Genomic DNA, 16,988 nt, shown 5'->3' on the forward strand with positions numbered 1-16,988 from the left:
TATCATGTTGTTTTGAGTTGATGATATTGATCCATGAGAGCAGTGAGTAAGGGCTGTGAAAGCCTCCACATTCCATTTACATGACGTTCTCAACCTTTCTGGGAGGTTATTGGCTGTAAGTGTATCCTGGCGCAAACTTCATTTTTTTTAGAACTGGTCCCGGCCAATCAAGAAGGTAGATTTAGTAGCCTACAAGTCATCTAGCTCTTCGATGCTTTCGATTGACTAGCAAGGCGTGTTAGTGTGGGTGTGATTAGTGCATAGCACTTGCTCCATGGTTCTTTATTCTGGCTGTTACTGTGCTGTGCGTACGGCTGCATTTTCAAGGGCGCGTTCCTCTTGGCGGAGCTGCACTGTCGCTCTCCACACGTGCAAGTGTCAAGAAAAATATTTCAGCACTGGAGCTGTCCACGTTAGCATTTTGACGGACTCTTGTCACTCTTATTACGGATAGGTAATTCGTGTCACATTTGCAGTATATATTTGTGAAATCCAGGCTATTTTGAGTAGGCTAAACGCGTACTTTTCATTCAATCGAAGCCTTGCAATGCTGGGTAGCTGTTCGTGAGACACAAGGAAAAAAAGTCCCAAATCGCGGTGGAGAGTTGTCCGATTTTATCTCAGGTAAATTCCATTTATTTTCAATATGACATACAGACCAACAGCAAAAATGTTGCATAACACATTTCAGAGTTGCACTTAATTTAATGCATGACGAAAACCTTCTCGGGTGATTTGCAGGAGCTAGGCTATAGCATTTTTCTTCATCTGCCAATGATTGATGGCTGTGTTTTTAAACTAAACATTCATAGGCTGGATATAGTGACCTGGTGTCAGCAAGGCCTTCGCAACGCTATGTGTGTGCTATAGGGGTGAAACCACAGATATCCTATTCAATTACTAGAGTGGCTATTGCCCCAATTTCCAAAACGATATGAAAATGGCAGCCATTGTGGTCAGGGAGAAATCCAAACCATGGTAGTTGTGGCATAGGTGATGCAATTCTTGCTTTTTCTTATGCAGGAACTTGAAAGTAAGGCATGTGATGTATATCAGAGATTGTGTAATATAATTACTGTCAACCTAAAATATTGTCATATGATTATAAATACATTAAACTGGTTTTATACCAATATAAATAGCCTCTAAAATATATGTAAACAGACCATAAATGTCTCAATGAGTGTTATGATAAAATATCAGTACTTGTTGCATTAAGTCCTATCATCAACTGATTTCAGCTACTGTATGGCTGTTGATTGACTGCATTGTTTGTATGGAATGTTGGCATACTGACAGTTAATTAGAAAAATATTTGGAATCATTCCACTTATACTGGCTGGAATACAGCACGTTTCGCAGCCGATTTAGGTCGGCACTCAGCTGGGGGGTAGATCCTAGCCACGTTTGATAATTTTGTGCATCATAACCTCTCTTTGGGCAGTGTAGGATGGCTCACTTCAATTAATGGTGGCAGGAAAAGGAGTTAGTCGTGTGGGTGGGGGGAAATAACATCCTGCTATTCCTCAAGACCAAAGGCCGAATCATGTCCCACTAGGTAGGCTACCTGCAACAGAGCAGAACAGAGCAACAGAGTTCAATACTACCCCAGGTAGTATGTCCCATCCTGTGGTAATCCTGGGGTCATCACAGGTCCTGTACCTAGGGAGTTCTGGATCCCTAAACTGAGTCATGCTCAACAGCCTGCGACAGATCCCTGCAGCTTGTGCATGTTCCTCTGCCGTTCTCACAGTGACCATTGTCCGCTTCTCTCAGCCTCAGTGTATTGACTGGCACAGCCATCCTGCTTGCCTGGCAGCCTGTCAATGCCAACATAGGAGCTGCTCTCTAAGGATGCATTTAGATTTAAATTCCTCTACTTCCAGGCGCCTCTGTCTGTGCACCATGGACAGCACACAAACAGAATTTGCTTTTGGGACCAACCAAACAGTTGTCAGCCCGCTGGGTGTCTTTGTTGGGTTCTAGGACAGAGAAGAGAAGAGGTGTTCTCGGTGTACCAGAGATGAGGAGTCCCAGCAGGGCAAGGAGATTTGGTCTCAGTCATTCTCTACATGCACAGAGAACTATGGCAGTGTGCCTCACACAGATGTGATTATACAGCTTCTGCCTGATGGTCTGTGTTTCCAAAAAAAAACGTTGTCCCTGCCATTTTTGTGTATGCTTACCAGTGTGTGTGGTTGTGTTTGTGTACGTTTTATAAACCATTCTGCTCATTGACGAACTTGTTAGTGTAATTAGTTCCAGGTCTTTGCTCTGTGGGTCCGTGGATGAGATCTTTGGCTAAATAGGATTCATTCCCATGAACGCTTTGTGCCCCCCACCCCCCCAATGATCCCAGCATGAAAAGGAGGACTGGTTGGGATTCTAATCAGCACATACCCAGAATGGACCTGTGAAGAGAAACATGTCACAACTCTAGTCAGACCTAGAACCTCAAGCCTTACTGTGAAAATGGATTCATTGAACTAATCTTTTAAATCCACCAGTTTGTATAATGCAGGAAGGGGAAAAAAATCATGTAGGCGCTAAACCTGGATGACATTCCACAGTAGCTAGGTTTCCATCCAATTTGCGACAGATTTTCATGCGAATATTATATAAAATCTGCATGGGGGGGAAAAAAATCTAATTTTTCCCAGCAGAGGTTTGTTTCCATTGACCTGACTTGTTGCAAATAAAAGGCTGTGTGTGACGACAGAGCACATAAAAAACACTCTTGATAAGTTCTCATGTACCAAATAAAAACAAATTCAATGTTTCCATTGGAAAATGCAATCTATTGATGGTTTTGTCACAAACTATTGCAATAAAGGGCAAACTTACCCAATCAGGTTTTTGCACATGCTCTCAAGGAATAAGTTCACTCCCATTTCCAATTACTCAAGCTAATAGCAAAATTACCTTTATTAAATAACGGATTAAACAACATCTCATGGAATGGCAGGGACTGTGAGGACACACACACACAGAGACACATGATGTCATTGCATACAAATTATGACCCTAGATATTTATTTGTTAAGGAACATCAAGCTCATCACCATACACTTTCACCACCCTGTGAAGTTTCATCTGTAGCCTAATAAACTGCATGCTTTTTCAAATTGTAGTGGGCACACACTGGTTGAATCAACTTTGTTTCCACACCATTTTAATGAAATTATGTTGAATTATGTTGATGTCTGTGCCTAGTGGGATGACCACAACTTTGCCTTTACATGATGGTTATTCTATCAAAAATTGAGCAAGAAATTGTTTCCACTTCAATTTGTCGCATAAATAATTTGACAGGCACAAAAAGATCCCACTGTGTCAAACGAATAAATTGTCTTTCAACATTTAGAAAACTGTACCGACCCTTCCTGTTTCCATCACAGATGTCATGATTTATTTTTGTTATACGGTATGACTTTAGGCACATAAAACGTGTTTAGAGACCTGTGTAGAGGAGTTGTCAGACTGAATACTAATGGAGAACCAAGGTGTCCTGATCTGCCCCTGATACACGGCTCACAGGATTCAACCAATTCTAATTCCAGTCCACGATTAATTTCCTGTTTGGCATATGCTCTGTCTTTGCCAAAAATGTCTCTGCGGGACAAAACTAGATTCTATATAACACCCAAGAACTTCCATCAGAGCTGCCTGGCAGTGCCAGACATGGTCTCGTTCTGATAGATCATGTCTGACCAGTGGCGTGTAGACAGCCTACATACAGGGTTACTGGGAGTGAGCGCTAGATCAGAGGGATTTAAAGAGCACCATGGTGCTCTTATCTTCCTACAAAATTATCAATATTTAACTACACCAAGACGGTGCAGTGATCGTCATCCATCTTGTTCACCACCATTGGGTGCCTTGCTTCTACAGAGCGCAAACACAGTTTGAGGTCTTAGTTAAAATTAACAAGCTAATCAAACTGATTCAGAAGTTTCTGTAGAAAACAATCCACACTTGGATCCACACATTGAGTAAGTAGTAGTGTAAGACATCTAGCAGTGTGTGTTGACCACTCATTCACAAAATTACATTCAGAGATGGTCACTGCATGTGAAAGTGCTCCTCTTTTAGCTTGAGCAAATTCACTATGCTGTTGCTCTGCCAAAAACACTGCACAATCGTTTTTCTTGCTTTATTACAGTAATACCCAGTTCTTCATAGGTATTACGGGTCTTGTTAAACGGAAAAATATGAAAGATACAAGTGCCAATAAAAGGGCCGAGAATGAAACTCATATCTCAAGACCTAGTGGAAGAATATTCAGGCTGTCGCAGTGCAGCTCATTCAGACTGGGATTCTCTCTCTACCGTGCATGTATGTCAGGTCCGGCCCCAAGGAGTGGCCATGTTTTCCGCTCCATCCACCCCCCACCCCCCAAAAGTATCCAGGGGCATTTAAATCATTCAGAGTGGTCTGACCCAGCTGCTCCTGTAGGAAACGAGTGAGAAGCCAGCCTGACAGAACCACAGCACTCATCCCCTACATATTTCTCTTGATTTAGCCTGAGTTGTAGTATGTGGGCCAAAAGATAAAGGTTGTTGCCATCTTAGACATATTGAGTCTTTATCCCCTTTTGTAAATAAATGCCATTTTCACTGGAGTAAATTCTGGATCATAGACACATTCTGAGTGTCTCATGAGGTAAGATTCGTGTAAAACATTCTTACTAAAACATCAGCCAAGTGTGAGGGGAAGTATATTATTTTGTGACAGTTACTTGGCAAAAGCTTTGGTTTAGCAGACCTGCTAGACAACCAGTGGAATATTTCTCAATTCCCTTTATGGTACAAAGCACTGACCAACTTGTCAGCTTCAACTTGCCTCCACAAGAAAAAGAAATAAGTAAAAACCCCCATTCAGTCTTTGTTATTCATTTAAGTAATCACTATGTCTAAACCACTGTTTAATAATTTATTTCCCTGAGCCTGTTTTGGCCCTTGAAATGCTCAGTGGTCGTGCAGGCATTAGGAAACAAATGGGATGATATTTACAGACATTGGCACGTCTACTCCAGCTCGCCCACTCTGGTGCTCATTGTTGCCAGTTTACTTATTATTACGCACACCTGCCACCATCGTTATGCACACCTGCGCCTCATCAGACTCACCTGGACTCAATCACCTGCTTGATTACCTTCCCTATGTCACTCCCTTTGGTTCTTTCCTTAGGCATTATTGTTTCATGTCTGTATGCTACCCGTGTTTCTTGGTTTGGTCCATGTTCATTTATGTATTAAATGATTCACTCCCTATACTTGCTTCCCGACTCCCAGTGAACATGTTACAGAATAATGCCTCACCAAAGGGGAGCATCGGGGAGTGTTTGGTGTTATTTTTTTGTTAGTGTAGGTGATGTCGGGTCCAGGTACCGGAGAAATCGGGGATGCCTCAGCTGGCTCATCAGGCTTCCATGCCTCAGCTGGCTCGTCAGGTTTCGCCATCAAGCGTTCGTTGCCATGTCTACCGAGGACGCCTCAGCTAGCTCAGGCTCCCATACCTCAGCTTGCGCGACAGGTTCTCCATTCATCAGCCGGTTTGTCAGTCCCCCGCGCCTTAGCAGAATCTATCGACTTGCTCCTAGTCTCCGGGATCGTACCTCTCGTCGACGGCTGGAGCTGCGCGTCAGGGAGAGGGTACTGTCACGTATACTCCCTCTCTGGCGCTCAAGGTCGTCAGGCTGCTCATTATTATGCACACCTGTCACCATCGTTACGCGCCTCATCACTCACCTGGACTCAATCACCTGCCTAATTACCTTCCCTATAACTGTCACTCCCTTTGGTTCTTTTCCTAGGCGTTATTGACTCTGTGTTTATGTCTGTACGCTGCTCATGTTTCTTATTTTGTCCATATTCGTCTATTTATTATTACATTCACTCCCTGTACTTGCTTCCCGACTCCCAGTGTACACGTTACACACAGCCTTGATTGGCTGATAGGACGTTCTAGAGCCCACTCCCTTACCCAGATGTACAGTCATTGGTCTATTATAATCAGATCACATTGTGACATCATGTGGGCCAAAAATTCCATCCTTCCTGAAAAGGCTGAAATTCTGTTTTCTTTTTCTTCTCCAAACGGCTCACACAAAGGGCATTTTATGTAATCTTCACAATTTCAGAGTGTTATTTGGAAATATCATTTAAAAAAAACGGAAAATCATGTTTATAATTGTACTGCCCCTTTAACCTCAAAACGGTGAGGACTGCTCCACTGCTCAGTCTCTCTATGAGCAGTTCCAGCTCCAGGGGAAGATGTTTAGTAATGAGAGGCGGATTATTTATTAAATCTATCAGGGGGTGCCAGGCCCTGTAGTCAGGATGGTAGTGTGTGTGCCAGGTCTGGTCAGCCAGCGATAGCCTCCCTGTGGTTTTCCTCAGATGCCCTGTGAGCTCTATAGACTCTTCCCACAACCGGGTGCCATGAGTCTTGCAGCAATATGTGAGCTCCAATTCCCAGATACAGTCAGACTTCCCATCATAGAAGATATCTGTCATGAGCAAAGGAGATGATTATTATTTTTAACCTGCTCATGTTTTTATATGATCCTCTGCATGGTCTTTCCTCTCCTTATTCACAGTGCAAGTTCTTCACTTTCATTTAACTTAGTTTTAGTGTCTGGAAACACCTTTTACACTAGCTAATATTTGAAATGATTTCCTCTTTCCATTGATATTTAATACTGCATTGTTGGGAAAGAGCTTGCAAGTAAGCATTTTCGCTGCATTGTTTTACACCTGTTCTATCCTGTGCACGTGACAAATCGTATGTTTCCTCAGTACATTTTGAGTAGATTCAACAAAGATGACCACCCTGGACCTTATCATTACTCCTGATTTCAATACCATCTAATATGAGACAGCACACAGACAGACCACTCCGCAGACACATCCTGGCTCCTAAGCCTCATCACTGCATCTCTGTATCACCCGTCCCCCATCACCTCAACACTCTGAGCTAAGGGAGGAAGGACACATCACTGGGTGAGGTTAATTACACCAGCATAATTATCGCCTCCTGTCACTTAGATTACTTTGATGAGCTTGTGTTCACAATCTGTCTCTGTCTGTCTGAGCTGCTAGTTAGTGGAGGTCCACGGAAGGAGGCTGTATCAGTCAAGGGCTATGGGTGTTAGGAGAGAGTGTTCTCCAAATCCTGTCATTGAGCAGTAGGGAATAGTACACCAAAAGCCCTAAGAACTGAAGCCCAAAGCCCTTCAACTGGAGAATGACAGGAGAGGACAGAGTCGCAGAACGACTCCTGTTGTACTCTGGATGAATGGGATTGGATTTCAGATCACAACATGTGTCCTCTAAGTACCGTGTAATCAACTTGAATCCAACTGCCCCATTTTCAATAATGGAATTCATGGTCACTTATAAACCGAGCGGAATGAGCACAAGTAGTTAGTTACATGTGTTGTGTTTGTTGTCTGGAGATTACTGGGTTTTGTTCTACGATTCCCATCCATTTCATTTGTTGGTTTATGTTTACTGCTCCATTTCATCCCCCTGTGCACATACTGGTTGAATCATCGTTTTTTCTACGTGTTTCTATTTCAATGAAATTATGTTTGAACCAAGTGGAATAGATGTTGAATTGACATCTGTGCCCAGTGGGATGTGATTGAGCTCAGCCGCTTCTGCTCATCATTCTGGAGATGGATCATATGTCACTAGGCCTGAGAATGGAACCATTAAGAGCAAGGCATGTAATGCAAGCACACAACCACCACACAAAGTTGCTCAGTATATCAGTTTGATAGTAACTCTTGATAAAATGGCAAGTCTAATTAACCATATCGCTCGATATTTATGCCATGCACGCAGTAATGAACACCTCTCTCACCCCCCTCTCTATCTATAGTAATGGGAGTGCTCATGTCTAAGAAGCAGCAGGTGCAGAAATGCACCTCGGTCGTCTCTGCCTTTCAGCAGGGCATGAAGGAACGTGCTCCAACCACAACAAACCAGGGGGAAAGATCTGGAGAGGGGCCGGCTGAATCCTTGCCACCCTCAAATCCAAAGGAGGAGGGGGAACACGGGGAGGCAGACGGCAAAGTGGGGCCCTCGGGGACCTCCCAGCAAGCTGCTGCTCCAGGTCCGGCTCCCACCAGGGACGAGTGTAAGGTCAACCAGGAGGCCTGGAATAGGTTACGGGATGGGAAGGGGGTGGAACCTGAGGATCTGGACAAGACCGGCCATCAGCTCATCCCACCTGCATTTGTACGTCCCAAGAGAGATGCCAATGATGACCAGCCTGTTGAAATAGCACTGGGACAGAGAGAGCAGGTAAGGTATTCTACAATAAAGGGTTTACTTTGACTAAATCCACACTTTGTTATTTAAAACCCCGGATCTTGGGATTTTAAAGATGCGTGTCAGATTTTAAAGGAATTACCATGGCAACAGTCTTATCTCCCATGCATTCCAGTTGAGTTGATGTTCTGACTGAAAAGAGACCTAAACAACTGTTAAGTATGGTGAGTCTTATCATTTTCTACCCTAGGTGAAATAAGCATTTATAGATGAGCAAGGAAGCATTTTGTTGGATGGTGTATACCATGTCTATCCTGTGCATATGACTAATTAAACACACCAGCTATTTCCACGCCACGATATAATTTTTGTCTAAGTGATCTTCATAGAGCGCGTGCTGTGGTGTGGGTGGGTACTCGGGCTGTCCCAGAGAGGAGGCCTTGGCCCTGCCTCACTACCCAGGGCCACCATAACTAATTGGGATCCTGATGTGGTCAGGGATGGGGGCGGGGTTCAGGAGTGTACCAGATGACCAATCAGCCGGTTGGGGCTATTGCGAAGAGCACATTGTTATAATAGGACTCTTAGAGAGGATTGTTGTGCTTTCTATCACTAATGGTGCTCATCAGATATACCAAATTGAATAGAGAGTGGACTACTTGCAGCAATTAACAATGATATGTTACAATAATATGAGCTCCAGGGTCAGACTGGAGAGGAAAAGATAAAACATTAACATCTGACTGAAACGGATGGCCATAGCAGCAACAAAATGAATGGCATATATTACTATAGCACTTACAGATCAGAACCTACATTACACCGTTTATATTTGGAGCTGTAGGATACTTGGCATAAGAGTAAAAAAATAATTAGTCATCAAGGAGTTACAAAACAATCTGCTATAATTGTGATATTGTAAAGCAGTTTCAGCCTCCTTCCTGGTTGGGTAGAACCAATAGTCATTTCTCCTTTCCGATCAGCCTCTTCAGAATAATAAGAATCCTCCCACATAATGAGAAGACAAGCTAGTTGGAAACTACTGTTGAGTTGCATCCGTTTCATAATGTGATGAGTGTAGACCACACTGTCTGTGGGATATAATTCATAGGTTTGAGTATTGAGCATGGAGGAGGTATGGTTCCTTCTGGCCATGGTCACCTGTCAAGGACCAGGTTTGACAAGGTCAGTCCAGATGACCATGATAGGATAAAAACTATGGTTAAAAAGGTAAGTACACAGACAGTGAATTGAATTTAACTTATTATTCTAATAATAATAACTTCCTGTGCTTTAGTCAAACTTCCCACTATAATCATTTTCACTGTGTTGACAGTCAAGTGTGTACCTCCTGTAAATACAGTCCTGAGGGACAGACCTGAAATCAGAGGAGACTAAACCCGATACTGCTAGAATGTCACTCCAAACGTATTAAATTACTACGAAAGAAATCATTGCTGTCTAAGCTTTGAATCCAAACATAAATAAAAAATATTTGAGTATGTGACATAATCAGCAGACAATGGTATAATTATTTGTATTCACTGTTTAATCAAGCCAATACCCAGTCAAGACTTTAACTTCAAGGAGAGGACCGCTAGCCTTCATCATGGTGCCATCTAATTCAAAGCTGCTCTGTCTGAGAGTCTGTGTGTGAGTGAATTTCACAGACCTACGGATGCATCTTTCACCTAGTTGATTTGAAATAGAACTCGCAGTCTTCCTACGTAGGCATCAAACCCCAATGAGTATGCCCTTTAACCTAGTGACCTTAATGGCCTTTTCCTCCAGCCGGTCAATGATGAGATGTGCGAGGTGTGTGAGGTGTGGACGGCCAACGACCTGTTCCCCTGCAGGACCTGCACACGAGTCTTCCATGACGGCTGTCTGAGGGAGTTGGGCTACCTGCGCACCGAACTCCTGCAGGAGATGAGGGAGACAGCACACACTTCGACAGGCTGGAGCTGCTACTACTGCGTGAGTCACTCAATCTGAGCCTCCAATTGGCTATTCACATGGACCAACCACACTCCACAAAGTTGTTTTACATTTTTTGTATCTCTATTTTTTTTTACCTTGAGTCATACCAGCTACTGTTAAAAAAAGAAGAAAAAAATAGTTTTATTGTTACATACACCGGATTGGTGCTGTGACATGTTATTTTACAGGGCAGCCATAGCAGTACAAATTAAGGTTAAGTGCCTTGCTCAAGGGCACAAACATATTTTTCACCTTTTCGGCTCGGGTATTTGAACCAGCAACCTTTCGGTTACTGGCCCAACGCTCTGACCACTAACTGTTAACAGCACACATTTTATGAACCTGAACACACCATGTCCCCAAATACTATGCAGCACAATTCTGCCAATTTTCCTATCTGGCCCAAGATCAGTGTTTTTTATTTTTTATTTTATTTTACATTTATTTAACCAGGTAGGCTAGTTGAGAACAAGTTCTCATTTGCAACTGAGACTTGGCCAAGATAAAGCATAGCAGTTTGACATATACAACAACACAGTTACACATGGAATAAACAAAACATACAGTCAATAATACAGTAGAAAAAAAGAAAACAAAGTCTATATACAGTGAGTGCAAATAAGGTAAGATAAGGGAGTTAAGGCAATAAATAGGCCATGGTGGCGAAGTAATTACAATATAGCAATTAAACACTGGAATGGTAGATGTGCAGAAGATGACTGTGCAAGTAGAGATACTGGGGTGCAAAGGAGCAAGATAAATAAATACAGTATGGTGATGAGGTAGTTGGGTGGGCTGTTTACAGATGGGCTATGTGCAGTGATCTGTGAGCTGCTCTGACAGCTGGTGCTTAAAGCTAGTGAGGGAGATATGAGTCTCCAGCTTCAGTGATTTTTGCAGTTTGTTCCAGTCATTGGCAGTAGAGAACTGGAAGGAAAGGCGGCCAAAGGATGAATTGGCTTTGGGGGTGACCAGTGAGATCAAATCAAAATCAAATCAAATTTATTTATATAGCCCTTCGTACATCAGCTGGTATCTCAAAGTGCTGTACAGAAACCCAGCCTAAAACCCCAAACAGCAAGCAATGCAGGTGTAGAAGCACGGTGGCTAGGAAAAATTCCCTAGAAAGGCCAAAACCTAGGAAGAAACCTAGAGAGGAACCAGGCTATGTGGGGTGGCCAGTCCTTTTCTGGCTGTGCCGGGTGGAAATTATAACAGAACATGGCCAAGATGTTCAAATGTTCATAAATGACCAGCATGGTCGAATAATAATAAGGCAGAACAGTTGAAACTGTAGCAGCAGCACGGTCAGGTGGACTGGGGACAGCAAGGAGTCATCATGTCAGGTAGTCCTGGGGCATGGTCCTAGGGCTCAGGTCCTCCGAGAGAGAGAAAGAAAGAGAGAATTAGAGAGAGCATAAGAGATATACCTGCTGGAGCGCGTGCTATGAGTGGGTGCTGCTATGGTGACCAGTGAGCTGAGATAAGGCGGGACTTTACCTAGCAGAGACTTGTAGATGACCTGGAGCCAGTGGGTTTGGCGACGAGAGTGAAGCGAGGGCCAGCCAACGAGAGCGTACAGGTCACAGTGGTGGGTAGTATATGGGGCTTTGGTGACAAAACGGATGGCACTGTGATAGACTGCATCCAATTTGTTGAGTCGAGTGTTGGAGGCTATTTTGTAAATGACATTACCAAAGTCGAGGATCGGTAGGATGGTCAGTTTTACAAGGGTATGTTTGGCAGCATGAGTGAAGGATGCTTTGTTGCGAAGTAGGAAGCCAATTCTAGATTTAATTTTGGATTGGAGATGCTTAATGTGAGTCTGGAAGGAGAGTTTACAGTCTAACCAGACACCTAGGTATTTATATTTATCCACATATTCCAAGTCAGAGCAGTCCAGAGTAGTGATGCTGGATGGGCGGGCAGGTGCGGGGAGTGATCGGTTGAAGAGCAGGCATTTAGTCTGGGGGAGAGGGAGAAAGTGAAGAGATGAAGAGTGATAGTAGAAGAGGGTGACAGTGAGAAAAAGACACCTTTTCATCTCAGAAGAGTTCAGCTCTACACTCAATGTGCTATCTAGAAGCTAAAAGTGGTTTTTGGCTGTTTTCATAGGAGAACCCTTTGAAGAACCCTTTTTGGTTCCAGGTAGAAGCTTTTCCACAGAGGGTTCTACATGGAACCCCAAAGAGTTCTACCTGGAACCAAAAAAAGGTTATCCAATGGGGACAGCCAAAGAACCGTCGTCAACGCTACAGAAACAAATACTATTTATTTTATCGCCTAGTACAGTCATCCAAAATGTCTAGCTGTGTCCCCATTTGACATTTTAATTTCACAGCTTTGGTGTTGTGCCATTATCACCTCTCTTCTCATCCACAGGCTTGGGGCTTTGACTGAAGTGTTTAGAGCTCATGCTGCTGTCACTTCTGACTAGACTTTTCCACTGCCAAGGGGACTAGAAAGTCACAGCAACATTGTCCCTACATTTTATTGTTATTGCTTAAGGGTCTTTGTAATATAAAAGGAATTACTTTTAATATGTTATAATTTGATTCGGTGCACAAATCCCCAAAGTGCTCATGATAGAATAACCTATTTAAACTTGTTTGGATTGTGGATTAACACATACATTAAAAAAACTCCAGGTGTTACTCGGGAGATGACAATATCATCAGAAATATCTCAGGCAGGTCATCTAATTTATTACTGTTGTTGTACTATATATACAAAAGTATGTGGACACCCCTTCAAATTAGTGGATTCGGCTATATCAGCCACACTCATTCATGACGTGTATACAATTGAGCACACAGCCATGCAATCTCCATAGACAAACATTGGTAGTAGAATGGCCGTACTTGTAATGTCCGGGATGTAGTGGAGGAAGGAGTCAGACGCAGGAGACAGAGAGTTCAGGGTAGGCACGTCTTTAATACACCGACCAGGTGAAAAAGTAGACGCCACTCAACACAAATACCCCAAACCACAGGGGAACTAAACTGTATCCAAAAAACAGCTCACGTACACGAAACAGCCATGACATACATGCGTGCACGACAAGTACACATAGAACAAACACGCACAAAGAGCAGGCGGGCCGGCTGGCTAATAAAGCCCAAATAATATCCAAATTAACAACCGGTGTAACCAATAAATAGACAAGGAGAGGGAGGGAAAAAAAAATCAGTGGCAGCTAGTAGGCCGGTGACGACGAGCGCCACCCGAACGGGAAGGGGCTCTGTGAATTTCAATGTGGCACAGTCATAGGATGTCACCTTCTGAAAAAAGTAAGTCTGTCAAATTTCTTCCTGCGAGAGCTGCCCCGGTCAACAGTAAGTGCTGTTCTTGTGAAGTGGAAACATCTAGGAGCAACAACAGCTCAGCCACGAAGTGGTAGGCCACACAATCTCACAGAATGGGACTGCTGAAGCGTTTAAAAATCATCTGTCCTTGGTTGCAACACTCACTACCGAGTTCCAAACTGCCTCTGGATCAACATCCACACAACTGTTTGTTGGGAGCTTCATAACATGGGTTTCCATGGCCGAGCAGCCGCACACAAGCCTAAGATCACCATGCCAAGCGTCGGCTGGAGTAGTCATTGGACTCTGGAGCAGGGGAAACCACGTTCTGAAGTGATGAATCAAGCTTCACTATCTGGCAGTCCGACGGACGAATCTGGGTATGGTGGATGCCAGGAGAGCGCTACCTACCCGAATGCATAGTGCCAACTGTAAAATTTGGTGGAGGAATAATGGTCTGGGGCTGTTTGTCATGATTCGGGCTTGGCCTCTTTGTTCCAGTGAAGGGAAAACTTAACGCTACAGCATACAATGACATTCTAGACTAGTCTGCTCTTCCAACTTTGTGGCAACAATTTGGGGAAGGCCATTCCTGTTTCAGCATGATAATGCCCACATGCGCAAAGCAAGGTCCATACAGAAATGGTTTGTCGAGATCGGTGTGGAAGAACATTACTGGCCTGCACAAAGCCCTGACCTCAACCCCATCGAACACCTTTGGGATGAATTGCCTAATCGTCCAACATCAGTGCCAACCTCCCTAATGCTCTTGTGGCTGAATGGAAGCAAGTCCCTGCAGCAATGTTCAAACATCTAGTGGGAAGCCTTCCCAGAAGAGTGGATGGAGGCTGTTATAGCAGCAAAGGGGGCACCAACTCCATATTAATGCCCATGATTTTGGAATAAGATGTTTGATGAGCAGGTGTCCACATACTTTTTCTCACGTAGTGTATGTTTACTATAGCTCCCTGAGGATTTCAAATGGGATTATTTTCACCATGAACTGGTCTTGAGCAATAGTTTAAGAAACCTGACAGAGAATACACATACATACAGTAGCCAAGAAAGTGGGTTGTGGTGTTTTAATTATACACCAAGTTCAACACATCCCACTATGTACAGATACAGAACAGATTTTGCTCTTTCAAACATGAAGTCAGCAGTCTCCCAGTGCTGAGGTGATTTGATCATGTAGGATATTGAGTGAGAGTGAGTATGGAAGACTGCCAGGCCCAGGAAACTCCGTCCCCATGCAGGCTAATCAATGCACTCACAAATATGGGATTATTTGTTGACTCGAATTGAATGCAGTGTGTTTACGCAATCCTCAGAAATACTAAAGTACTAATGTCACCCAGCAGGGTGTCTCTAGCAGCCCCAGATTTGATTCACCACCTCTTCATTCCCTCCTCTTCTGACGTTTTCCTGTTCGGACACCCCTTGTTATGATATCTGGCAGGCAGAGTTTGGACTACTTAGCATACGTGTGATAAATAAACTCTAAAGCAGGTCTTCCCAAACTTGGGTATGTGCAATGCTGTCGGGGGTATGACAAATAAAAATATTGGCCTTTCACATTTTCAAACAGTACATTTTTTATATTTTCCAACGTGGCTGTACATTTGGGTGATGATTTTTTTCTTGCCTGAGTAGCCTCGTTTCACTGCCATAAATAAAATTGAACCATCTAGTGTTCAGCGAAATAACAACCAAGTGTCAAATACAGGTTGCCTAGTCATTTAATTAACATCCAATCACATTAACCGTTACTCTCTAGTGGGAATTACACTAACAGTCTGTATGTAGCCAAACGTAGCTGCTGCTCATTCCGTTTGCTCAAATTGATAAATGGTTCAAATAAAATAAGGCCCACGTATGTGTCTCTATGGACCAGCTCTACTGGTAGTACTGCTACTACCAGCAGTACTACATCTGCACCTGTCGACGACACAAGTTGTTCTGCTTCCACGAGCACATCCAATGCTAGCATCAGTAGTTCTACATTTGTTGTTAGTCCAGCTAGCATGGACACTGACAGTTGTGAATCTGATGCAGCCGAAGAGCTACTGCACCCTTACCCAGGAAAGCACCGAACTACATTGACGAGAACTACATTGATTTGGGGTTCACTTATATTGGGAGTAGTACCTTTCCTCAGCCATAGTGTGTTATATGTGCAAAAGTACTATCTCACAACTCGATGAAACCTTCACTCTTGCTCAGATATTTAGAAACAAAACATGCCAATTTGAAAAATAAGCCACATCAGTTTTTTGAGCGAGAATTAAGACGACCTTTGAGTAGTAAGACTAATTAAAGCAACAGATACCATTATTAAGAAGGGGCTAGAAGCATCTTATATGGTGAGCTATCGAGTGGCTAGGACAGGCAAGCACCATACTATTGTGGAGGACTTAATTCCTCCTGCTGCTGCGGATATGGCTGGGGGTAAAAGGCCTAGGGCCTTCATCAAACACTGGTTCATGACGCATCAGTGACATGGCAGGAGATGTTTTGAAACAATTACTGCTTCGCATACAAGCCAGTGAATTCTATGCGTTCTGTGTCTGACACAGCTACTGGTATATATCCTTTATGTTTCTAGGGGGTCAATTAAGGAAGACATCCTCTTCTGCAAACCACTGTAAACCTGTAAAACGGGAGAGGATATTTTTAAAGTACTGGACAGCTTTGTGACATCAAATTAACTTTGGTGGTCAAGATGTGCTGGCTTTTGCACCATCAGTACAGATACCATGACAGGGAGACATAGTGGAGTGGTAACGCGCATGCAAGCAGTTGCTCCCGACACCACTTGGGTACACTGCAGCATCCACAGAGAGGCTCTTGCTGCCAAAGGAATGCCTCTGGCAGTTTGAAAGACATTTTGGACACTACAGTGAAAATGGTTAACTTTGTTCAAACAAGGCCTCTAAATTCTTGTGTATTTTCTGCATTATGCAATGATATGTGCAGCAACCATGTAACAATTTTACAATATACAGAAGTGTGCTGTTTATCAAGGGGCAAAGTATTGACACTTTTTAAAAACATTTTTACTGACCATAATTTTCACTTGTCTGACCACTTCCATGATGATGAGACGACTGGCCTATCTGGGTGATACATTTTTTAAATTGTCACTGCATGATCTGAATCTAGTATTACAGGGACTCTCCGCAACTGTATTCAATGTGCGGGACAAAATTGAGGCTATGATTTAAGAAGTTGGAGCTCTTCTCTGCCTGCATTAACAAGGACAACACATAGGTCTTTCCATCATTGTATGATTTTTTTGTGTGCAAATTAACTCAAGCTTTACGGACAATATAAAATGTGATATAGCGAAGCACCTGAGTGAGTTGAGTACACAATTACGCAAGTACGTTCCCGAAACATATGACACAAACTGGATTCGTTATCCC

At 43.3% G+C, this 16,988-nt stretch overlaps 1 protein-coding gene across 1 annotated transcript in view; it reads left to right on the forward strand.

Moving 5' to 3' along the window:
• The first annotated feature begins 370 nt into the window (after positions 1 to 370).
• The window catches only part of phf24 (PHD finger protein 24), a 31,222-nt gene continuing 14,604 nt past the window's right edge, over positions 371 to 16,988 (forward strand). Inside the window, exons 1-3 of the mRNA XM_064943783.1 lie at positions 371 to 624; positions 7,887 to 8,311; positions 10,070 to 10,255. Coding sequence (XP_064799855.1) covers positions 7,889 to 8,311; positions 10,070 to 10,255 — 609 coding nt within the window. The 5' untranslated portion in view covers positions 371 to 624; positions 7,887 to 7,888. The remainder of the gene's footprint in view (positions 625 to 7,886; positions 8,312 to 10,069; positions 10,256 to 16,988) is intronic.

The sequence above is a fragment of the Oncorhynchus masou genome, chromosome 28 (assembly GCF_036934945.1).
Source record: "Oncorhynchus masou masou isolate Uvic2021 chromosome 28, UVic_Omas_1.1, whole genome shotgun sequence".
NCBI lineage: Eukaryota > Metazoa > Chordata > Actinopteri > Salmoniformes > Salmonidae > Oncorhynchus > Oncorhynchus masou.